The sequence below is a fragment of the Mercenaria mercenaria genome, chromosome 5 (assembly GCF_021730395.1).
Source record: "Mercenaria mercenaria strain notata chromosome 5, MADL_Memer_1, whole genome shotgun sequence".
Taxonomy (NCBI): domain Eukaryota; kingdom Metazoa; phylum Mollusca; class Bivalvia; order Venerida; family Veneridae; genus Mercenaria; species Mercenaria mercenaria.
Window position 1 is genome coordinate 94,965,916 of NC_069365.1, and position 26,277 is coordinate 94,992,192.

The window sequence follows — 26,277 nt, forward strand, 5'->3', positions numbered from 1 at the left end:
GCGCACATACGCAGAATAACTATGGTAACGATGTTTCGCGCTGTTAATTTCATGGTTCCCGGTTTTTACGAGGGTCGTTTATATGTAGTACAGTGATAAAATCGAAACCAGCTGTTTATGAAAAGGCGGAAGTATCCAGATAATTTATATTCAAGTGAATCGGTATTACTCATCGTAACGGCTAGGTCTTGAAACCAGTAGGACGTGTTTATACAAAAAAAACCCGACAAAATGAGAGAAATTGTACATCTTCAAGCCGGACAGTGTGGAAATCAAATCGGCGCTAAGGTTAGTGGGTTTATTTGTTATCTACACTTGGTGTTACGTTTTAATTTCACTGTCTTGCCGAGATCTAGGGCAGAAAATGGAGAAATTGAAAGCGGCATGTGAAGGCGTGGTGCCCACAAAAAAAAACATTGATGCGGTGCTTACTATAAACGCAGAGTCAGCTGGTTCCGTATCGCAATTTAAAATCCAGTTGATACTGGTTTTTGCTAATTAGAATTCTGAACTTGTTTTCCTTCTTATACATGCTTATATGTCTACCTGATGCGAGTTTTGCAGCAAACATCACTAGTAATTAGTAATGATTCATGATAAATTCCAATAGTAGAATTAGAAAAGAGACATAACCCGCTTGCAGATGTTGTATTGGCGGGAATCGATCATTCATTAATTATCAGCAGCGCGGGATCAATGATTTGGCTGGGGAAGACAAGAAACTTCCTGACATGACAGAAAATCATACTTGAATCTGAAATGATACCGCTTAGGCCTGAAATAACATATTCTTTGTTTCCTCACCCGCATGGCCGCAAACTACCCACGAACATTGCCTCCTCGAATGTGATTTTACAGTTCTATGGTTATATGTGTTATTTTAAAAGGGCACAGGAAAGATTAACCTACATATATATAAATTTACAGATTTCTTTTCAGTTTACATATTGGGCTATTCCAGAAAATACCACCCCACCCCGTGGAAGCAGGTTTTTTTAGCGCACCATCATCAGATGGTGGGCTATTCAAATCACTCTGCGTCTGTGGTCCGTCCGTCATTCCGTCCGTCCATCCGTCCGTCCGTTAACAGAAACTACTAGGGGGATTTCGTCCAAACTTTGTCAGAATGATGTATTGGTACCCTAGTTGTGTTCCTCTGAAAATCAGACTGGTTCAACAATTTTTGAGTGAGTTCTGGCCCTTTGTTTATTTTTATAATTTACATAGATTTATATACGGAAATTTTTTGAAAATCTTCTTGTCCAAAACCACAGGGCCTAGGGATTTGATATTTGGTATGAAGCATCATCTAGTGGTCCTCTACCAAGATGATTCAAATTGTATCCCTGGGGTCAAATATGGCCCCGCCCCGGGGTCACATGGTTTATATAGACTTATATAGGGAAAAATTTTGACAAACATCTTGTCCAAAACCACAGGGCCTAGGGCTTTGATATTTTGCATGTGACATCATCTAATGGTGTTCTACTAAGATTGTTAAAATTATCCTCCTAGGGTCAAATATGGCCCCACCCTGGGGGTCACATGGTTTATATAGACTTATATAGGGAAAAACTTTGAAAAACCTCTTGTCCAAAACCACAGGACCTAGGGCTTTGATATTTTGCATGTGACAACATCTAGTAGTCTTCTACTAAGGTTGTTCAAATTATCCCCCTAGGGTCAAATATGGCCCCGCCCTGGGGGTCACATGGTTTACATAGACTTATATAGGGAAAAACTTTGAAAATCTTCTTGTCCAAACCACAAAGCCTAGGGCTTTGATATTTGTTATGTAGCATCATCTTGTGGTTCTCTACCAAGTTTGTTAAAATTATCCCCCTAGGGTCAAATATGGCCACGCCCCAGGGGTCACATGGTTCATATAGACGTGTATAGGGAAAAGCTTTTAAAATCTTCTTGTCAAAAACCTACAACATTCAAATTTGGACTACATGTATAGTTTTGAGTGGCAAGATGAACATTGACATGAGTTGACCTGGATTTTGACCTAGTGACCTACTTTCACATTTCTGTAGCTACAGCCTTCAAATTTTGACCACATGCATAGTTTTGTGCACTGGAAAAAACTTTGACCTTGACATTGACCTAGTGACCTACTTTCACATTTTTGAAGGTACAGGCTTCAAATTTGGACCACATGCATAGTTTTGTGTTCCGAAATGAAATTTGACCTTGATTTTGACCTAGTGACCTACTTTCACATTTCTCAAGCCACAGCCTTCAAATTTGGACCACATGCATAGTTTTGTTTTCCGAAATGAAATTTGACCTTGATTTTGACCTAGTGACCTACTTTCACATTTTTCAAGCTACAGCCTTCAAATTTGGACCATATGCATAGTTTTGTGTACCGAAAAAAACTTTGACCTTGACATTGACCTAGTGACCTACTTCCACATTTTTGAAGGTACAGGCTTCAAATTTGGACTACATGCATAGTTTTGTGTTCCAAAATGAAATTTGACCTTGATTTTGACCTAGTGACCTACTTTCACATTTTTCAAGCTACAGCCTTCAAATTTGGACCACATGCATAGTTTTGTGTACCGAAAAAAACTTTGACCTTGACATTGACCTAGTGACCTACTTTCACATTTCTCAACTACAGCCTTCAAATTTGGACCACATGCATAGTATAGCGTACCGAAACAAACTTTGACCTTGACATTGACCTAGTGACCTACTTCCACATTTTTGAAGGTACAGGCTTAAAATTTGGACCACATGTATAGTTTTGTGTACCGAAATGAAATTTGACCTTGATATTGACCTAGTGACCTACTTTCACATTTCTCAATCTACAGCCTTCAAATTTGGACAACATGCATAGTTTTGTGTACCGAAATGAACTTTGATCTTGAGATTGACCTAGTGACCTACTTTCACATTTCTCAAGCCACAGGCTTCAAATTTGGACCACCTGCATATTTTTGTGTTCTGAATTGAAATTTGACCTTGGTTTTGACCTAGTGACCTAGTACCTACTTTCACATTTCTCAAGCTGCAGCCTCCAAATTTGAAGCACATGCATAGTTTTGTATACCGAAATGAACTTTGACCTTGAAATTGATCTTGTGACCTACTTTTACATTTCTCAAGCTACAGCTTTCAAATTTGGACCACATGCACAGTGACGTGTACTGAAATGAAATTTGACCTTGATTTTGACCTTGAGCTTGTCTTGAAATTTGGAACAATCAAAAATGGCTCAATGATGGGCGCCAAGATCACTCTGTGATCTCTTGTTTTAAAAGGTAATAATTTACCCCCTCCCGGAAAATGTGTCCCCAACCCCTCCTCTTCCTGAAAAATAACCCCCTTCCCCTCCTATTTATCTGTAAAATGCCCCCTCCTCCAGCTTGAGAACTGCACAAACAAAATACACCCCGTGTTCCCTTATCTGTAAATTACACCCCCACCCCCTCCTCAGTCCCAAAAAAAACTGTTTCCACAGCAGGGGTGATGTTTTCTGTAAAATTGAGTGTATAAAACTTTCTAAAATTAATTTTGTCTTCTAAATCAATTGTTGAAATCAATTTTTCAGCATATGGTATGCTAGCCTTACTAATGGTATGCATTGTTGCATAAAATTATCAAGGTTGGTTACTTTGATTTATTATTTTGGGCTATGCCAGGGAAATCGAACGTTTACAGAAGTTGCTGAAAGACAACAGTCACCTTTATTTACGCGCATTTAATTTCAACCGTCGGTTCCGCGGATACGTGTAATTTTTAAAAATATCAGATTATCACTTGTCTAGCACAGGTGCTCTACTCGTTGCTATCAAATAATCAAATCAAATAACATTATTGTTCCAGGAACACTTCTGGTTGACATTTAACACTTAACTATTGCCATATTAAACTTAACATCAGAAACAAAACAAAAATGTCAGCCAAGCATAGGCATTCAGCGCATTTGATGATGTTATATTTTATATATATAAAAAAAAACATGTATAGACAGTCCAGTCCGTGGGTGCAGGATTTATTTTTTTGTCCTGGACTGTCTACAAATGTTTTTTTTTTTTTTTTTTTTTTTAAAATATAGCATCATTATTGACCAAATAGATGCGCCTAGACTTGTGACATCGGTCGCTGGAGAGGAAGCAAAGATATAAGGGTGATTTTAACATTGAAACCTCGTTTGAAACATGCACCTGGCTGACATTGGAACAATGCCTATTATTAGAAACCTGTCATAGACGCCTTCGGTAATTGCTAAATTTAGACCGAAAACTCATAATAGGTATATATTTCTACGTGTTTTCAATAAAATTGACTCACGCATTCTTTAATACCAAATTTGCGGCAGTGCAGTCTGTTGTTTATTAGGTCATTGCCTGTTGTTTTAAGTTGCGGTCTTACGGATCAACGGGGCCGCGATTTCATGTGCACTGACCATAACATAATTCTTGTGTTGACCTTGTCATAGTACTTCATTTTCCTACACTTCATCTAACCTCTGTGATAAATAAAAATTTCTATATCAAACCTGTATTTTACATTGCTTCCAACGACATACCCGTGATAGGTCAAAACCTAGTTAAACCACAACAATGGATGGTATTGCATAATGTTAAAATTCTGTAGGCTATAATTTATTTTGTACATTGTTCAGCCGGTATATGATTAGTTTCTCCTATATACGCGAAGTAGATTTACATGAACATTTTAGAGGTTATACGGTATAAGACTATAAAGTTCACGGCCACGATCACAAATGTATAAATAAAAGATGTATGCGTAATGTCTATTTTGTACAGGACTCTAGATCAGTGTATGAGTAATAGTATATTTGTTGTTTATGTCGAAAAAAAGATGTCATATTCTGCGTAATATATATTCAGACTCAGAAATAGTGCAGTGTCATTGCTAATATGCAGAACCATGCAGGGTCCATATGGCATGTATTTCATGGGTCAGTATAATGATCCTGGGCCTCCTTGGCTGAGCGGTTAACGTCGGTTCGAAACCTCGCATGGGGTGTTAAGTTCTCCATGTGAGGAAACCATCCAGCTGGCCTATGGAATGTCGATGGTTATAACCAGGTGCCCACCCCTTGCCTGAATCAATGCTCGGTGGGACAAGGCGGTCTAAAGCTGGAAAAAATCGCCATATTGACTGTAAACTCAACAAAATACGATGTGTAATATCTCTGCTGGTACGGACATATTGCCATATCAATATCATGGTTTATTTTAGTTCTCCAGTCATCAAGTGTAGAGAAGGGATGTCTTAATCTTGTATCAACACGCTGACAACACTTTAGAACCACGCGTCAATAATTAATCCCATTTTATGTTTCAGTTCTGGGAGGTGATCTCAGAAGAGCACGGTATTGACCCCACAGGTACATACCACGGAGATTCGGACCTCCAACTCGAGAGAATCAACGTATATTATTGTGAAGCGACAGGTAATGGGATGTTCTTTCATGTTGTAACCATGTATTAATAATATTTTTATTATCCATTATTTTTATTAGTTCTGGGAAGTAATCTCAGACGAGCATGGAATTGACCCCACCGTACCTACCATGGGACTCTGACCTTCAACTTGAAAGAATCAACGTGTACTATAACGAGGCTAGCGGTTAGTTAGTTTTTTTTAGTTTTGCCTTTCTTCTGTTTCGACTAACGCTTTTTTTCCCTGCCGCCAGCATTGTTTCTTTTCTTTTTCTTGGAGTTAGTTAATCCTTAGAATTTAACATCACATACTTAATTATTGAGTTTGCTTTTATGCATTTGGCTGGACTACTTGAAGAATAGTTAGAGCTGTTCTACTCACCTTGGCGTCTTCTGCGGCGTTAAACTTAGTTTTGCGTGCAAGATTATTACTTAGTACAGGTGAGGCTACCTCGAAATAAACACTACGGAAATAACCAGGTTAGGTAACTCTTGGTTGAATGTAATTCAAATTATGGTCCATTCTCGGTTCAATTAAGTTTTGCCTAATCAAGCAGTATCTCAGTAAAAACTATATAATATATTTTTACTTTAATTTACATAATGTTTTCCAGTCATCTCGCCTACAAAAAGTCAGTTGAATTTATTCAAATTATGGCCCCTTTTCGACTTAAAAAATCGGTTAGGTTCTGCGTGCAACTATCAAGTTGTATTTCTTGTTATGTCTTTTGTTTGTGTAATTATTTCTTGTACTAACAAAACATGGCAGATAAGTATACGAAATTTCATTAGACGTAACATCGAAAACGATTTTCCCAATTGAAACAGTTTTATTACGTGTATTGGACACGGCCCGTCCTGTTTCAATTTTATTTCATAGTTGAAAACACCTTGAATACCCTCAAAATTTGTAACTGCTTGAACAATTTATAACTTTCTTTGGGATAGTCTGCTTAGTTATTCAGAAATCACCTGCATGAATTTTTAATCTGCCCCAAGCTAATTTTAATTAGTACTTTACCCTGGGGGTCATGTAGAGGAGTGACCATGACAACACTGAAAGCGATTCTGACGTCCTTAGTAACACTGTTTCATCAATAGCTAAAGAGTCCTTAGCGACGCTGCTTAAGAAAACGCTACTATTATTTGTAATGAAAACAATGTTGCTTTCACACTAACGATCATTAAGTGTTGCAACAGGCTAGGTATACGACTAAAAACTTTTTGACATGGACACTTAATACCTTTCGCGAGAAATACGATATGTAGATAAATTCCTTTTCACTTACTAAAGGCGGTTTATTGAAATTAAATATTTAAGTTTAATTATTGTTCTGTACTTATGTGTATTCCCAGCCACGCAATCCGATAATTAAAAGGAATGAATTGTTGATGAACATGTTTTGATGATAAAAATTGCATGATTGGCGAGTCCCTAGATACTGGTTGTTTGTTCTCGTGTATTGGAGCAATAAATAATTTAAATATGCAGTCGTACTTGAATGACGTCGTAGGGAGTTCATTGATGTACTCTTTAATATCGCTATATGTATGTTTAATAAGGTTAATTATCGTAATTATGATGATTGAAGAACGACAGGCCGCCAGCTTAGCTCAGTAGAGAGAGCGCAGATCTATACGGGCCACAGGGTCGTTAGTTTGATCCCCGAGCGAGGCGTATGTTCTTTGCGACGATTAATAAAATAAAATCATTCGTCCTCCACCGCTGATTCATGTGGGGAAGTTAGGCCAAAAAAAATATGTATGTTTCCTGTGACATGCCAGAAAAAAATAGGGTAGGTAGGTCGATTTTTCTTCTTTTTTTTAGGATAGAGCAGGATACCTATCTTCACAGTATTCACAGTAGTAGAATTCCCTTATCTTTGCTTTTGCCTATTGTCTTATCAATACATATATGTCTGTACTAGATGGTAGATGGTAGATGCTATACACTTTAAATACACAGCTTTTTAAGAACCCTTTGGCTTTTAGTCAGATTATTAAATACATACGGTCAGAATATTTCGACAGATGCTCCTTTGGTTTTCCGTTGGTTCAAGCCTAGCTTAGAATCATGATTTTTTATGTCAAGTTTAAGGCAGGGGTGTAAAAAAAATTTTTCACACCACTCGCCCTGCAGGACTAGTAGCCACTAAAATCTACTCGCCTTTAGTGAACAGTCACTTGCCCTTATAATTGACTGTCACTTTTATGAAAGGAGTATTATACATGTACAATAAGTAAATTTCAAATGTAACACACAGTAAACAAATACTATTCTCTTGTACACTATTTCCTTTCTAAGGAGGCATATTTGTTCTTCTTAAATTTCCTTTTTACAGCAGACATTTTTACTTTTCTTTCCTCTATTTTTGTCAGCAGCACCAACCAGTTAGTGTTAGGACAGCATAAGATATTTAGTTATTTTCATTTTCTCAAGACTTATTTCCCGAAAAATAATTATTTTGAAAAGTGTCCCAAAAATAAGGACACAATAATCATCATCCACACACCCGTTGTGAAAGCGAAAAAAAAAACAATTATCGGGAAATTATTCTGTTTATAAGCTAAGTAATTGGCCTTGTTTTTATCATTAATTATCACCCTCTTAAGAGCTTAAAGAAGTGTGTCGGTATCATGGCATCTGAAGTGGATGTCAAAGCGGTATAGTTGCCCGAGATTGTCATGGCATTACGTCATGTTTTCGCGCCATGTGAAACATCACTGTTTGATCCACAAGAGCTCGAGGTCGGGAACGCCTTATCCGGCCTTTATGTATTGACTGAGCTTACGGCCTTTACGAATATGATCCAAATTTTCCATAATCTCAACTTTTAAAAATTACTCACAAACTCGGGTATACTAAAAAAACAAAAGGAGTGACATCCGCCATATTATCCGCAACGTTCGCTCAGAGTAACGTCCCTTCAGCGCGGCTTGATTTTTATTATATTTTGGTTCCCGATTTTATCATTATTAAACCGGAAACAAGAGTATTATCCGGTGCAGCGCCAAATTCAAATTGTCTTTGTAAACAAACGTCGATTTTTTGAAACACCATGGAAACTAAAGTAAAGTCAAATGGTAAGAAAAAGTAAAGAAAAAGACATATTCTTCTCATCTATAATGTAATATACCAAGTAAACTGCTGTACTGTATGGACCCAAATTGTGAATTTTTGTAAACTTTACCATGATAATTTAGAATGTTTTCTATGCATGGACATTAAGATGAGGTTATAATGTTATGCAAGAAACAGTACAAACTGATCAATAAGCTCCCCAATCCCCAAAAATATACTCCACCACCACACTCTCCCCCACCTTTATTACTATATAGGTATATACTTATCAGGTGTTTGGTGCACCAGTTCTGTAACAAGGTTTCTGATAAATATTTAATTTTGCAAAAAAAATAAATCACTCTATATATCATTGTAATTTAAAAGTTTAGCCCTTGAAAATAACGGAGAAAACGTTCCGATATGAAAAGTTTGGAGTCGAAGATGGCTGAAATGTACACTTGAAAATGCACAAACAAAATGGATTTATGATGATGAGATCTAGCAACCATTCTGTGTGTTCTAAAGAATAAGATATAATTGAGCCATGTCACGGGAAAACGAACATAGTGCCTTGGCGACCAGCATGGATCCAGACCAGCCTGCGCATCCATGCTGTTCACTAACGGTTTATCTAATTGCAATAGTCTTTGAAAGCGAACAGCATAGTTCCTGATCAGACTGTGCGGGTGCGCAAGCTGGTCTGGATACATGCTGGTTGCAAAGCCATTATGTTGGTTTTCTTGTGGCACGGCTCAATATATTTGATATCAGTTTTCTCAAGTATTTTAAAGAAAAAGATGAACAAATATTGTAATGGATTGGGTAAAGAAAACAGTAAGCCTGGAGACAAGTATTAGGAATAATACAGATAATATTTTATCTTAAACTTTTCTCCTATATTTTGATAATTCAAACCTGTACACAACATAATTTTTCAGAATATCAAATGCAATCATTGTCAAAATGCAAACCTGATTGAATTACAGCATACATCAACACATTATTGTTAATAATACTAGTACTGATTTTTTCTCCAACTCCATATAGATCTATTCTTTGAATTTGGCATTAAATATTGACATCATAAAGTAATCTTGTACCTCAGTTCTTAACAAGGAGAATGGTGTAGTTATTTGCTGTTTAAATCTTTCAACAGATGTTTCCTCCTAAACTTGTCTCCATTAGTCAGAGGAAATATCTGTATATAGTATGGCAAATTCCCTCACACAACTCCCACCTCAACCATGTTCAATTTGACCATGGGGACAAACTTCACCCCCTTTGGTTTTATTAAATAAAAACTTTAAAATTTAATAAATTGATAAATGTTAACCATTCTAAAATCACAATTATCAGTTCGACAGGAATTAACTGAAAATTGCAAAATAATTTTAAAAAATACAGGTACAAATTGAGCAGGTATGAGATTTCTTTGGAGTGCAGAGGACCTTGTATACCCAGTGGGCATGAGTGTGTGTATGTTAGGGGTTTGGGGGTGGGGGGCTGGTTTGGTGACTGGTAGGTTAATGTAACTGTATCAAAAATAATAAAGTTTTATGTTGTAGTAGCATCAAGAAGCAAATAGTAAGGTTTAATCTCAAAAGTAACTTTTACTGTTTCAGTAAATGTGATATTTTACATATGCACATTTGATCAGTATATCAACATTTTATAACTTCTTGCAGTACCCTCATTAAATGTCTTTATCTATATACATACATGTATCTACATATTTCTTTTTCAAGTATAATCATCCAAGCAGCACTGTGTACAGTCTTTCAGGATTGATATTTTAATAAAATTTTGATAAATAAGAAATAATCATGCTTCATTAAATGCATGTTTGTCCATTCTTATTTTCTCACACAAACTATCATTAATAACTGAAGTCTAAAATAACAGGTTTTGATCTTCTGTACAGGTTGCAGGAAATGTAGATCAGTGTGAGAACAGCAGCCTTTATCTGAGTGACCTTGAAAGAAAGTTAGAGGATAAATTTAATGGACAACAAATTGGCAGAGCTATTCGGCATGTTTTTGGTAAAATAGTTGTTAAAACTGTAAGAAATAAAAGCTATTGGTTAAAGTTTACCAAACAGTATTTTGGTCTTACCTGGAAAAACAAATGTATCAACAATGAAACACTACATGATGCTGAGGAATCTGTTAATGATAAGACTGGTTTAGTATCACTTACAGAAGACAACCATAGAGATATGATAAAGGTTTTAGAGTCAATCACTGAAGATGTAAATATACCTGAAAAAATGTTGGTTTTACTCAGTTCCCAGCTAGTGTCCATGAAACAGAGCCATTCTAAATGTAAATGGGATCCACAGATTATCCGAATGTGCCTCTCTATCTACTGTAGATCACCTAGGGCTTATCAAGATTTGGCAAATAGTGGATTTCTTGTCCTTCCATCTAAAAGACAAATACAAGGGTACAAAAATAAAATAGACCAACAAACAGGTATTTCTAAATCTAACTTAAAATGGATGCTGTCTGAAATTAAACTGAGAAAATTACCAGAAGATGGGTATGAGGGTGGACTTCTTATGGATGAGATGGCCATTCAAGAAGATATACAGCTTAAAAAGATTGGTGATGAGTTTGAAATAGTTGGGTTTGTGGAATGTTGTGATGAGACATTATACATGGACAGGCTTATGGGAAAAACTGACCTTAAGATGGCTACTCATGTTTTGCAAATTTTATTTCTTGGGAATACAGGTTTTCGTTTTCCGGTAGGGCATTTTGCTACTTTACAAGCATGTCCTGCAGAAATGTACTTGGTATTTTGGGAAGCAGTCAAGATGTTAGGAACTTTTGGTTTCACTGTAACATATATAAGCCTGGATGGTGCCCAAAATAATAGACTTTTTATGAAAATGTTGCTGCCTGAAAATGAAGTTACCTGTAAAACAATGAATACAATGAAAACCAAAAACATTTTTGACCCTACAAAACCAGACATCTGTATTATTATGGATTACTCCCATTTAAAGAAAAAGATCAGGAATAATATATCTAAAAGTGGGAAAACAGACAAAAATACAAAACATCTAATTTATAAAGGAAAAGATATTGTCTGGGAACATTGGTATAAAGCTTATCAATGGGACACTAATACTAATCCACTTAAAGTTTACCACAAACTAACAAATGATCACTTCTTTTTAAATCCACAGCTTAAAATGAGAAACGCCTTAGATGAAGATGTTTTGAAAAGCAATATGTTACACCTAATGAAAAGATATCAAGAATCCCTTTTTGAACATGAACAAGATTCCTTAACCAGTAGCATTAAACTGTTACAAATGACATCAATATTAGTTAGAAATTTTCGAGATCAAAGGCCAATTCATGAATTGGATGACTCAAGACTTGCTGAAAATAAAAATGCGTTGTCCTGGTTCCGCAACTGGGAGGCTGAGGAATGTCTCTGTGAAAAAAATCTCATTTCACATCAGACAAGAGAGGACATTGTATCTCTGTTACTTGGTTTTAGTGAATTGTGTAAGGACAAATTTACTAGGTCTGCAGGGTCAATTGTTGCCAGTCGAGTAAATAGTGATCCCATTGAAAATATTTTCTCCCAGCAAAGGGGTTTGCATGATGGTGCAAATACCAATCCAAACTTACTTACCTACAATCGTACACAGAACAATATTATTCTTGGTCAAACTACAATATCCAGAAAAAGTAATACTGGTGGAACCGGTGCTCAAGTGTACAATGACCAGAGACAACCCCTTAAGTCTATACTTAATACCATGACGGTTGGCAATGTGAAAAAGTATTGATTGGTAAGTAAACATTATATCATAATCAAAGGGACACACCTACAAATTGATATCACTTACTTTTGAAAATTGAGAAAAACTACCTTTTATTATTAATCATAAAAGGTAAGAGAATGATTCCGGCTGCCATATGCATTAATTATTCTTCATGTATCCAGTAAAACATGCGGAAAATCTCTTAGCAGCAGCTAAAATATATATCAGAATTAAGTTACTTACATGCATTTCAATCATATTAATAGAATATCTACTTTTAAATGATACTTTTTAAAAAATATGATGTTTTCAATAAAAGCCTCATTGATAAAATAACATTGTGATGTACATCTGGAGGCATGTCCCTTTAAAGTATTAAGTATAATTATACTAGAACTGATGATGTTGGAATTCCTTCTTCAAAATAATTAAACTAGGTTCTGTTAATCAATTTACAGACAGCGCTGTTTATTTAAAGAAAGTTGATACCAAAAAAAAGCAACAAGTTTGTTGAGTTTTAACAAAGAAAATAATCATTCCTTATCACATATGGAATGCAAATGTACTGCTAACGTTTGCTTTTAAATAAAAAGTTGACTGACAATTTCATTAATGTCCTGGTTATATAAACCAAAGTTGTTTTGCCTTAATTAGTAACATCTTTTGCATAAAAAACAAAGACAAATATCAAACAGGGAATGCCACGTAAGTCATTCATAGCTATTTCCAATAATTGTTTTCTCACATTTTTTTTTGTGTAATTACAGAATTTTCCCATTTTGACATATAAAAGCTTCATGAGACCCTATAAGGAGATACAATCCATATATGCAGTTCTTTCCTGTTCCTTCATGAAGTTTGATCTGCATAGGGAACTATTTCACATTGAAAAAAGGAATCATTTTTATCAATATCCTATTCAAAATATGTTTTTATCCGTCCAACATTAATCCCAAAATTTAGTATAAATGAAATAGTTTAAGCTTTATGTGTTTAGGATAAAAGACTGATAATTTCCATCAAAAATACCTAAAATCACTTAAATCAGTACCTCAATTATTTTTGTTCGAATTAAGAAATGATATGTTTACCCAGTATTTGGTAGTTTTATTCTTGTATAAAAAAAAGTCAGATATATATGTAAGTAACCAACAATTCAAATGAGTTTAAATTATGTACATTGTAGCATTGTATTTTCATTCCAAAGCTTTCTTTACTGGCGAAATCAAAATATAGTGGTCTTTTTCATATAAAAATGGCATTTTGATTCTTAATATGAAATGTCAAATTTGTATATTTATTTAAAGCTACTAACTCATAGCTTACCAGTGTCAAAATTGAACTTTTGTCACATTTTATAGTCAGAGTACAAAATGTTTTTCAAACAATTAAAAAGAACATAAAGTGGAGTACATTACTGTCCATCACTTTCAATAAAATGTTGATTACATAGTTTCATATAAGGTCAAAGCGACAATTACTGCAAAAATTAAGAAATTTGCAGTTTACATTACTGAATGCATTGATGGAAATATTTTCAATGGAAAACATTTTTTTTTATATTTAAAAACTAGATCTAAAAATGACACCTTTGTCTAGTATAACATTTTTTTCAAAATATTCATTACTTGCATTTTTCATATAAGAGTTTAAGAATAAAATACAAGCATGGTCTAGGTTGTCTTGACTAAAATGAATCATGGCAAAATGTGGTAAATAAATACATGTATTTTGAAGTCTTAAAACTCTTTTGTCAGGTTTTGTTCAAATATGTCAGAAAAAGCTGTCTTTTGTAAAATCAGGCTTATAAGGCGTAAAAAAAATTGTTTGTTTCTGGTATCCCGACCTACCCTAAATTTTTGGCCCGACCCTAAATGTATTTATGGCCTTGGAAACTTTTTTTTCAACTTTTTAACAAAAAAATGCAGAATCTCAATTTTTAAGTTTTTAACGTGATCAGTGATGTTAGAAATCAACTTACTGGTGCACTAAAGGCATAACCCCTTTATTTGTGATCATTTAAAAAAAATCCAACCTACCTACCTTAACTTTTTTGAGCATGTTACCGGAAACAAAGAATTTTCTTAGGTCTTAAATATATTTCTCTTCATTAATATGTATAAGGAAGTAAACTTGGTGGGAAAAAAGCTAATGATAGCTTGATAGTAAGCTTGACATTCAAAATGCAATATCTGATACCATTTTATATTTCCATACAATTTACTTTCTGAAAATGGTGAAATCCTAGAAATTAGCAGAAAAGCAATTTTATAGTCATATGATGTCTAACTGATAGTTAATGCTAGTCACAGACAAATACTGACATTGTACAACAGTCATTACTGGCTGAACTAGCCCAGCACTACACTTATGCATGAATGAAAAGTAACAGTTAAGCTCTGTAACTGTGTATACTCATGTAGACCCCTGTCCAAACTTTAAAAAATGACTCTGCAAGGGAAATAGCTGTTGCTAAGATATCGGTTACTGGGTTATTTGCAACTCCCTACAACAGAAAACACCCTGTGGTAGGGAGTTGGGTCCTGTTCTGAGGGAACATATGAGGAGGTTCCACTGAACAGTATTCAACAGTAAAACTTACCAAAAAGTACAGATGTAATTTCTTTGAAGACTTTCATTGACACAGTGGGCATATGAAGATAGCACCTCTAGAAATGTATGTCCAGTCCTCCTCATCACTAAGACCAATACATTCCCTATGGTACCATAATAAACAAGAATCATAAGAGACCCAAAGTTCATCAGTCCCTCCCCTTTTTGAACAAATACCACACAAGTCCCTGTCATCATCCAGTTCCTCTTTCGAAGAGACAACCTTCTTTCTGATTTTTTTTTTACTTTTTACTAGTTTCACGCACTCTTTTTTTAGGAGCTTTACCAGTGGCTCTTTGTCTTTTGCCTTTCAGGTCAGATGATTTACATAGAGGTGCTGAAGATGGGACAGATGGATTTGCTGCTTCAGGAGAACTAGATTCTTGCAAGGGAGAGTCGGGCCTTGCCACTTCCACAGTTTCCAATATGCTGGCTTCTGTTATGAAAGTTCCAGGTTGTGGTTCAGACTCTGATTGTGTGGGGCCAGTCACTGCTGCTGGTGATACAGTCTCTGGATTGCTCATCATCAAACTTTCTTCATTCAATAGGTAATTGTATAGCTGCTCACCTAGTTTCATTTTTGTTAATTTTGTGGAAGCATGCTGTCCATATGCTTTTAACAGCTGAATAAGCTCAGTCTCTTTATAGTTTGTGTAAAATGTATGATCTTCCATAGCTGTTGCTTTCAGTTTTAGATGTGGAACTGTTTTACCAAAAGATTTGTCTGTATTTATTCTAGCTAGAGTCACTGTCTCATTACCTTTCTTTTCCTTCCTTTCTAACACTTTATTTCTTAAAGCTTTACCTTTCTCTCTTTTCAAGACCCTTAAGTAGTCTTTTCTAAATTGTAAAAAGGCAACAGCTATGAACAATCTAACAATCTTCTCAAACAATAAAATGACAGATGCACATGTCTGAGTAAGAATATCACAAACCTCATAAATAACAGTATCTTCGTCTAGACTTGCATCTTCTATTCCTTGATAACTGCAACATTTTTTCACAAAACATTCAAATAAAACTGAATCTGACAAAAGTCTATCAATGATATACCTATACATGTACATTGTATTTGGATTCTCTGACTAAAACATCATAGTTCAGTAACTCTCTTGAGGAGGCTTCTAATGTTGTAAAGAACTTAAAGACAGAGTCTGAAATATTGGTTAAGCTTTCATAGACATTTTGTTTAAAGGACGTTTCTTCTAGAGTTTCAATGTAAATGGTTGTGGACGAAATTTCACTGGCTGCCACTGACATTTTATCTAATAAATTAATCTGAGCTTTTAATTGTTTCATTTCTTGTTCCATTCCAGGAATAAACAGACAACCCTTCATGGAATTACACAGTCTATATCTACATTTGGCAATACAATATCCACCGACATATCTAATCTTTCCTTTACCAGCTTGTGATATCTGAGAACTGACAGCTGGTAACACCAAATGTGCACTATGTTCAGGTTGCACAGATTCAGCTTTGGTCAACAGTAAATTAGATTGTATAACAAACATTACAGATGAAAGTAGCTGGCATGCAAAATGGAGTTTCAGTAGTGTTTGTGATTCATTTATATAGTCATCTGATGTGAGATATCTATTAAAAGAGGTATAAAAATCTGTGAAGTGTTTCTGTTTTAGACTACCAGGCACTGATATACAGCACTGTTCATATATATTATTAATATTCATATGCTGTGTATGGTATTAATCGGTTACATCACTCTTTTTTTCCATTATTTGTTCATATGCACTTTTTGCATTTGCCTCCTCTGGTGTATCTAAATAATCTTGTAATGCCCTGTCAAAAACATCTTTACTTCATGAAATTCTGAGGAAGCACAGTATGAATGATCACTATCCGAAGTGTTTACAAGGCATAACTGATCAGAATATGTGTGATCTAATGTGAAACTTACTCTGTGATCTTCGGATGCATTAAAATCATTAAGAGCCCTTTCAAAGTCTTCACGATCGGAGTCAGAATAATAATCATTTATATTTACTGTTTGTAGCTGTCCTTCATAGTTACACTGGCAACAGTTTAAATCGTCTCTAAGATTTCCTAGGCCACTTACTTTTTCATAAAAAGTGTTAACCTTGTATGAGCGTTTCCGAATCAAATAGGGGCTATAATTTGTAACTCTAAAGCCATTACTAGACACTGCTCTCCCAACTGCAACCCCTATCTGTCCAGGGTTTGTTGCGCGACTGCAGTTGATTTCAAGATAGGGTATACTCATCTCTTGAGATTTATGTATAGTTATGGCGTAAGCTAACTTAAGTGGAAATTGAAACCGTCTAGCAACACAAGCATTCAAAACTGGATCAAACCATGTAAAATTACATCTCCCTAAGCTGGCAACTTTCCATTTTCCATTTATATCAAACTTTACCTCGATACCATCATCAGTCAATTCTGTTACAGTCCCAACTAAACCATTTACCAGGTGTTTATCAACGTTTTTTAACAACATAACTTTGACTGATTTCTTCAAAACTAGTTTCTTTGGAACTATCATTTTCTTCAAATAATGAATGTCACCATAATCATCCGCATCATATATTTTAATGCACCAAACTACCAACTGTAACTGTTCATTATTATACATATCAACATCAATATTCTGTGCAAATAATTTAACAGATTGACTCTGAAATTCATTTGGTAATGGTCTGGAAATATTTTTCATATAAGAATTAGTTTCAGCACTTGGAACACCCTTTTCTAACTCATTTATACATTGGATTGAATTAATGTCAGTCTGCCTGTGTACTGTTGTAAGGTTTATTATTTGTGGAAATACCATATCAAAGAAGTCTGTCTCAAAACAATAACGCCCACTATCTCCATAAAGGTCATCAGCTATAGGGGTTAGTTGATAAAAGTCATCCGATAATATTACCTGTATTCCTCCAAAGCAGATATTCTGACTCCTAACTTATCTACATAGATATTCTGCACTTTCTAACGTTTTCATGCTTACCATAGATACCTCATCAATTATTAAAGTGTCTGTACAAAGAATGCGTTCTTTGGTCCCTTCATAGCGTTCGTCAATCAACACAAGTTTCACAAGAGAGTCATTACTGTGTCGCCCATCTTGTAACCCGGCAAAATGGTGAAGCGTCATTGCGTCCATGCCTGGATATTGCAAACATGCTATACCCGTGTAGCAACAAATGTAAACATTCTTACCACGGGACCGTAAATGCTTCACACATTCGCTTATGGTAAATGTTTTACCTGTCCACAAATTAATTGCATTATATGCACTTGTTTGTTCACTTTCCATTTTGTTTTACTTTGTTTATATATTTCCCGCAATATGTCAAACGCAAAGCGTGGTTCCGGTTGTACATATGGCGCGGTATAGGATAAACAACAACCGCACAGACACAAGGGACGTTACTCTGAGCGAACGTTGCGGATAATATGACGGATGTCACTCCTTTTGCTTTTTTAGTATACCCGAGTTTGTGAATAATTTTTAAAAGTTGAGATTATGGAAAATTTGGATCATATTCGTAAAGGCCGTAAGCTCTGTCAATACATAAAGGCCGGATAAGGCAGAACAATCTGCGTTCCCGACCTCGAGCTCCTGTGGTTTGATCGTACCGCCTCGCTTCTTTAAATTGTTGAGAAGAAATCAATAAAAAAGTTTCTTCTTTAATTTTTTAAAAGCGAATGTGCAATATCACGAATGAACTGACAGGTAAATGTGTCAAACGATTATACTGGATATCCTACTTCTGTGACCTATTTGCCCTCAAGGAATTTACATTATTGTTAGAGAAGAATATCTAACAAAGTGTCGTGTCAAAAAATACATGTACAAAGATTCATTTAAAACTTAATTAAAAACCGCAACAACATCATACTGCTTTATTCTAAAGCCACATTTATATTTACATTCACGAGGTCACGTAACCTAACAGAAATCTGTTTGCGAAAAATCGTTTTACTCCATGTATTTAAATTGCTGCCGCCTTTTCATTATTTAAGATTTTTTAATTCTGTTTTTCATACTTTCTGGTCAAAAGTCTGAATTTTATGACCATATTATGTATCATTTATTTACTTTTAGAAAGAAATAAGTAACTAAGATCGCGCTGTTTAAAATTTTACAAGTTAATATATGAAAATTTGACCGTTTTTATAGAATTTTGCCTACATTTCTGTCGATATCTTATTAAAATTATTATAGAATTCAAACTGTATTACTTCTCAAGCGGTGTTGAAAATTAGAAGCGATTATATTAAAAAATGAATGCACTACGCGCGTTTTTTTTTTTGTGTACGTGTCGATAAACAAAAGTAACGGCGATGTAAATTAGATATTACGATAGGTCGCACGTGCTCTTGGAATGGAAAATTACCGGCATGTCGTTTTGATAGCTTTACGATTCGCTGGTAAATTCCAGTCAATCCAGGTTTTTTTCGTGATATAATTTCTGAATTTGGTAAAGTTACGACGTAAAAAACACTCGCCCGATCGGTCGAGTATTCAGCGAAGTCCATTCGTCCTATTTAGACTTTAACTCGCCAATGTACGATGAATGTGAATATAGAACTGTCAAATCCTTCCCAAGAAACTGCCTGTCGGCGGGTGGACTTGTTCAAAGAGCTCGGTGAATGTCCATCGATCCGGGAATGCGCCCATTTTTTTTACAGATGTTCCTAAATGAGAGCTTTTTTTTCGTACACGCAAATTTTCGTCCGAAAAAAAGTTTAGGGTCGGGGGCTAAAATTAGGGTCGGTCGGGTCACCGGAAACATACATATTGTTTTTTGGCCTTAGCTGTTAAGTGCGGAGAACCCATGTATGGTTTACGAGGCGTTTTGGAGCTTAGGGAGTTGGAATTTCACTCTTTTAAAATCTTCATTTTTTTCATTAAGAATGTGTGATAGAAGGATGTGTCGTACCAGTTATAATATTTTCTTCTGTGAAACCTGGCGAGTTCGTGACCATGACATTTTCAGTTAACCTAAAGCAAGTTATTATTTTTAAAAGTTTAAGTAAACATACAATTGCTGTCACAAAAATACACCTTTTCAGAACACGCCTTTTAATTTAATTCCGTGTTTATTTTATTGAAAAAGAAATTGCAACAGATGCCATTAGAAACCCATTACATTTTCTGTTGTTTTGTTGTTGTTTTTAGCTCACCTGAGCACGAAGTGCTCAAAGGTGAGCTTTAGTGATCGCCCTGTGTCCGTCGTCCGTCGTTCGTCCGTCCGTCAGTCGTCAACAATTTGACTGTTTAAACTCTAGAGGTCACATTTTCGGCCCAATCTTAATGAAACTTGGTCAGAATGTTACTCTCAATAAAATCTTGGATGAGTTTGATATTGGGTCATCTGGGGTCAAAAACTAGGTCACCAGATCAAATCAAAGGAAAAGCTTGTTAACACTCTAGAGGTCACATTTTTGGCATAATCTTAATGAAACTTGGTCAGAATTTTACCCTTAATAAAATCTTGGACGAGTTTGATATTGGGTCATCTGGAGTCCAAAACTAGGTCACCAGGTCAAATCAAAGGAAAAGCTTGTTAACACTCTAGAGGTCACAATTTTGGCCCAATCTTAATGAAACTTGGTCAGAATGTTACCCTTAATAAAATCTCGAAGGAGTTTGATATTGAGTCATCTAAAGTCAAAAACTAGGTCACCAGGTGAAATCAAAGGAAAAGCTTGTTAACACTCTAGAGGTCACAATTTTGGCCCAATCTTAATAAAACTTGATCAGAGTGTTATCCTCAATAAAGTCTTGGACGAGTTCGATATTGGGTCATCTGGGGTCACTAGGTCATATCAAAGGAAAAGCTTGTTAACACTTCAGAGGCCACATTTATGACTGTTTCTTCATGAAACTTGGTCAGAATGTTAAACTTGATGATCTTTAGGTCAAGTTCGAATCTGGGTCATGTCGGGTCAAAAACTAGGTCAACGGGTCAAATCAAAGGAATAGCTAGTTAACACTTTAGAGGCCACATTTATGACCATATCTTAATGAAACTTGGCCAGAATGTTAATCTTGATGATCTTTAGGTCAGTAGGTCAGGTGAGCGATACAGGGCCTTCATGGCCCTCTTGTTTTTCTGTTTTTTTTTTGTTTTTTTTTCAGTGATAATATGGATTCACTTCGCTCCCGCAACTGTAAATTTTTACCCACCCTTTCATTAGCGCATTCCATCCCATTCCATCCCATGGGTCATGTGGGGTCAAAAACTAGGTCACCGGGCCAAAACAAAGGAAAAGCTAGTTAACACTTTAGAGGCCACATTTATGACCATATCTTAATGAAACTTGGAGGTCACAATTTTGGCCCAATCTTAATGAAACTTGGTCAGAATGTTACCCTTAATAAAATCTTGGACGAGTTTGATATTGGGTTATTTGGGGTCAAAAACTAGGTCACCAAGTCTAATCAAAGGAAAAGCTTTTTAACACTAGAGGTCACAATTTTGGCACAATCTTAATGATACTTGGTCAGAATATTACTCTCAATAAAATCTTAGACGAGTCGATAGTGGGTCATATAGGGTCAAAAACTAGGTCACCAGGTCAAATCAAAGGTAAAGCTCGTTAACACTCCAGAGGTCACAATTTTAGCTCAATCTTAATGAGAATTGGCAAGAATGTTATCCTTAATAAAATCTTGGACGAGTTCGATATTGGGTCATCTGGAGTCAAAAACTAGGTCATCAGGTCAAATCCAAGGAAAATCTAGTTAACACTGTAGAGGCCACCTTTATGAGCATATCTTAATGAAACTTGGTCAGAATGTTGATCTTGATGATCTATAGGTCAAGTTCGAATCTGGGTCATGTGGGGTCAAAAACTAGGGCACCGGGTCAAATCAAAGGAAAAGCTAGTTAACACTTTTGAGATCCCATTTATGACCATATCTTTATGAAACTTGATCAGAATGTCAATAGGTCAGGTGAGCGATACAGGGCCTTCATGGCCCTCTTGTTTCACTTACAATAAAAAATTTTTGAATTACTTCCCTTTTATGTTACTATAAATAGCTTATTTTGAAACTTTTTTATTATTGGCCATAGGGAAAAACCGAGACCACTTTTCTGTGGTACAACATGGATGGTACCGCCAATTTTTAGGTGTATTTTGACATAACTATACCTGATAAGGATTTTTCTGTAGACTTAGAATTTTGTTTTGAATTTCTTCCCTTTGTTGTTCCCGTCCTTTGGGTTTCAACAGTCAAATTCTTTAAATTTTGCTCCCATCCTCTGATGTAACCCTTCGGACGTATATTGCCCCGCTTAGCAGTGCTTTTGTTTTACTGTAGTATAACATCATTATGAAAAGGGAAACAAATTTTATTACCACGTAATGGGCTCTACCACCATTCTCTAAAACTAGGGGGAGAAAAAACACTGCTCAGTAAATAGTCCGGGTATTTTTCGAACAGCTCAGTTCCGTACAGTTAAAAAGTACGGAATTAATCCCCAATATAACTGGTCTAATACCTAAGAAATAAGTTTAGACATTTAACGGCACAGACAGATGTGTACGGCAGAACGTAATAATAACAGATGTTACAATACATTATCTCAATCTGTTTTTGTCTGAAAAGAAGCAAACGAATTCTTTAGATCATGGAAAGTATTTGCTCTATACGTTTAACGACGACAGATTCTTCTCGATCTGGCAGCTGCATTGCAAGTTACTTTCATACTGCTGTCTAATATTTATCATTCACTTAGTAAGACAAAATTTACTTGCGAAAGCTGCATATCTGTTGTTGTTGATTGTTGAAGCAAATATTTCCGCCGCGACAAAACACTCCCATTTCAATTAGATGTAATATGGGCTATATAGCTATTTATAAATAAGACACATTCGGTGCAGCTCTGGTATTGATCGTTGTTCTCTAAACACAATCAAGAACATACCTTGCTGAAAAACCCTTTCCTCGACGTTTATCCATGTTCAGTGGTAAAATTTTCAAAAGATGCCATTAAAGAAGTTTTAAAGGGGAAGAAATGCAAAAGGCCTCCAAGTTTTCAAAAGTAGAACATTAACATTTCATGTAACATTCACATTTACGATGTCGATTCAAGAAATAGATTTACCTGCTCTACCACAATTTTCATAAGTATTTTACCATCTGATGTGTTGAATTCTAATGCATTTTCTATATAGCACAGTATCAACTCACTTTGTAATTTAAAAACAGTCGTTATTAATGTATTTTACTTGATATTTTTTCAGGTGGTAAATATGTTCCACGTGCAGTGCTGGTCGATCTTGAACCTGGGACCATGGACTCCGTGAGATCCGGACCTTTCGGTCAGATCTTCAGACCAGACAACTTTGTCTTCGGGCAGAGCGGGGCTGGTAACAACTGGGCCAAGGGTCACTACACAGAGGGTGCTGAGCTCGTGGACTCCGTACTTGATGTTGTTCGTAAAGAGGCAGAAAGCTGTGATTGTCTTCAGGGATTCCAACTTACACACTCTCTGGGTGGTGGTACTGGGTCTGGCATGGGAACTTTACTTATCAGCAAAATCCGTGAGGAGTACCCCGACAGAATCATGGTCACTTTCTCAGTTGTTCCATCACCTAAGGTTAGTGAATGGTATTCTGGCACAAGTACACCTTGTATCAGAAAAATGTTGATTAGTTTATGATTCAGAGAATATTTTGTTTTGATGGTTATCATGTAGGCCTAAGATAATTTAATTAACTAATACATACACGTGTTTTTGATATAAAATTGATTTTGCTTGTTAAGTACTATCTGCTTATGGTGGCCATGGTCTGCCATTTCGTTTTCGCGTGTTGGCGCGTTTAAAGAGCGCCACTGTTTAACACGCCCAAATGATAGATACTTACTTGTCATATTGGCGAGTTGGCGCTTTCCACACACGAGAACGAAATGACAGAAATAAGCCACTATAATTAACGTGAAGTACGACCTTTCACAATCTTGCAATAAAATCTCCACGTTTTCAGAGTATTCTTCAGTTGTTAACAGTCAAATGTTATCTCATTTAAAGTGGAATTATGCGCATTTTTTCAAGTAAAAATCCAGCTGAAATAGCTGTGTGTAAAAGGGTAGAGGATATTATAGCTTTTAACCCAATATATTAAACTCTTCTTGTTAGGAGTACGAAATAATAACTTTACAAATATGACTTTTCTTATTTTAACTGGGGCAGTCTTTTTAAGAAAAGTCAAACTGCACGCAGGAGTTGCTTTCCTTCAACTTCAGAAATCTCTACATATAGGTAAGGGAGATCACTGCGTAAGAACTATTATTTTATTAGTCCGATTTCTTTATTTCTAAAGCATCAACTTCAAATACTTATGCGGCATTATCGTTAATTTAACACATTTAAATGCACAGCAACCTTAACTTGCTTTTATAAAACGTTCACCAAAAACACTATGCGCAGTAAGATGCGCATAATGCCACTTTATTTTAATCAGATTGTCTGTAGTATTTATGATCATGCTACTAAATATAGATTGGCACGCGGGCGTATTATTAACTATTGCCGTTTAGTGAGTAGCGTGTTTCGGTTACAGGAATCTTTCGGTAAAGTTTTGTTTCTGTTTACAGTCTGGTGTAAAAGATTTCCAACTGACGTCACGTAATTAAGACGTCTTCTTACTATTTCAGGTATCAGACACCGTCGTTGAGCCATACAACGCTACCTTGTCAGTCCATCAACTGGTCGAGAACACAGACGAGACCTTCTGTATCGACAACGAGGCTTTATATGACATTTGTTTCAGGACCCTGAAACTGACCACGCCTACATATGGAGACTTGAATCATCTCGTGTCAGCCACAATGTCCGGTGTTACGACGTGTCTCCGTTTCCCAGGTCAGTTGAACGCCGATCTCCGTAAACTGGCCGTCAACATGGTTCCCTTCCCACGTCTCCACTTCTTTATGCCAGGTTTCGCACCTCTTACCTCTCGTGGTAGCCAGCAGTACAGAGCTCTCACTGTCCCTGAGCTTACACAACAGATGTTCGACGCCAAAAACATGATGGCTGCCTGCGATCCGCGTCACGGACGATACCTCACGGTCGCCGCCATTTTCAGAGGACGTATGTCCATGAAGGAGGTCGATGAACAGATGTTGAACGTCCAGAACAAGAACAGCAGCTACTTTGTCGAATGGATCCCAAACAACGTTAAGACCGCCGTCTGCGATATCCCGCCACGTGGTCTGAAGATGTCCGCTACTTTCATCGGTAACAGTACCGCCATCCAGGAACTGTTCAAGCGTATCTCCGAACAGTTCACGGCTATGTTCCGTCGAAAGGCTTTCTTGCATTGGTACACTGGCGAGGGTATGGACGAGATGGAGTTCACCGAGGCGGAATCGAACATGAACGACTTGGTATCAGAGTACCAGCAGTACCAGGACGCCACCGCCGAGGAGGAGGGCGAATTTGACGAGGAAGAGGAGGAGGGAGAGGAAGCATAAATCTTTATTAGACATAAAAATGACAATGAAAAGAGGCCATTAATTCGGATGAGTCTTTCTGTCTTCGCACCAAAATTGGGAAAAAAATGTACTCGAGTAACAAATTTATCTGCCTCGTTTTGAGATTAATTTGACCTGTTATAACTCGACTAGTCAATGTCGTTTGTTCATTACCTGTTGTATGTTACTCTAAAGTTCTAAGTGCAATAATTGAGTCACGAATCTTTTTCTCATTTCTTACTGTCGTTCTTGTTGTAACATTGCGACATTGATTGTCCAATTGTGGCATCTCGATACTCATTAAATAAAGTGAAGAAAACAATGAATTATCTTTGTTAATTTGATATGGTCGTCTGTCTGAGCTCAAATGCAACAGAGAGCTAATATTAGATTTAGAACAAGTTAATTCTGGCCAGGAACTAGGGTTTCATCTAGCGTTTTTTATTAGCTCACATGAGCCAAAGGCGCGGGGTGAGCTGTTGTGATCGCTCACCGTCCGTCCGTCCACACTTTCCTTTAAACAACATCTCCTAAACCATCTGGCCAATTTTGATGAAACTTCACAGGGATGTTCCTTGGATGGTCTTCTTTAAAATTGTTCGAAGAATTGAATTCCATTTAGAACTCTGGATGCAAAAGGAAATTTTTTAAAATCTTCTTGTCCAAAACTACAGGTCATATGGCTTTTATATTTGTTATGTAGCATCATCTAGTGGTTCTCTACCAAGGTTGTTCAAATTATTCCCCTAGGGTCAAATATGGCCCCGCCCTGGGGTCACATGGTTTACATAGACTTATATAGGGAAAGCTTTGAAAATCTTCTTGTCCAAAACCACAAGGCATAGAGCCTCAATATTTGGCATGTGACATCATCTAATGGTCCTCTATATTGTTCAAATTATGCCCCTTGGA

The 26,277-nt window shown here is 36.2% G+C and overlaps 2 protein-coding genes across 4 annotated transcripts; both read left to right on the forward strand.

Moving 5' to 3' along the window:
* Nucleotides 1–128: 128 nt before the first annotated feature.
* LOC128557225 (tubulin beta chain-like) lies at nt 129–25,691 on the forward strand. 2 transcript variants are annotated; one of them, XM_053544370.1, is made up of 4 exons: nt 129–288; nt 5,335–5,443; nt 23,133–23,488; nt 24,547–25,691. In XM_053544370.1, exons 1-4 carry the CDS (start codon nt 232–234, stop codon nt 25,363–25,365), a joined length of 1,341 nt encoding a protein of 446 aa, XP_053400345.1. In that variant the 5' UTR covers nt 129–231; the 3' UTR covers nt 25,366–25,691. The 2 variants fall into 2 exon arrangements, with proteins under 2 accessions (XP_053400345.1, XP_053400346.1); XM_053544371.1 differs by lacking the exon at nt 5,335–5,443 and adding an exon at nt 5,513–5,619 and having other exon boundaries at nt 142–288.
* On the forward strand, nt 10,542–16,510 carry LOC123539045 (uncharacterized). Of its 2 annotated transcripts, XR_008371138.1 has the most exons (3): nt 10,542–12,304; nt 15,205–15,438; nt 16,207–16,510. XR_008371138.1 is itself a non-coding variant. In XM_053544369.1 (2 exons), exon 1 carries the CDS (start codon nt 10,712–10,714, stop codon nt 12,299–12,301), a length of 1,590 nt encoding a protein of 529 aa, XP_053400344.1. In that variant the 5' UTR covers nt 10,542–10,711; the 3' UTR covers nt 12,302–12,304; nt 15,205–15,439. The 2 variants fall into 2 exon arrangements, 1 of the variants encoding a protein (XP_053400344.1); XM_053544369.1 differs by lacking the exon at nt 16,207–16,510 and having other exon boundaries at nt 15,205–15,439.
* Nucleotides 25,692–26,277: the final 586 nt, after the last annotated feature.

Excerpts from the sequence above, each read along its gene's own strand:
- LOC128557225 (XM_053544370.1), top strand. The coding sequence starts at position 232 with ATGAGAGAAATTGTACATCTTCAAGCCGGACAGTGTGGAAATCAAATC. Across the intron at positions 289-5,334 it reads GAAATCAAATCGGCGCTAAG|TTCTGGGAGGTGATCTCAGA; the intron begins GTTAGTGGGTTT and ends TTTATGTTTCAG. Across the intron at positions 23,489-24,546 it reads CAGTTGTTCCATCACCTAAG|GTATCAGACACCGTCGTTGA; the intron begins GTTAGTGAATGG and ends TTACTATTTCAG.
- LOC123539045 (XM_053544369.1), top strand. The coding sequence starts at position 10,712 with ATGATAAAGGTTTTAGAGTCAATCACTGAAGATGTAAATATACCTGAA.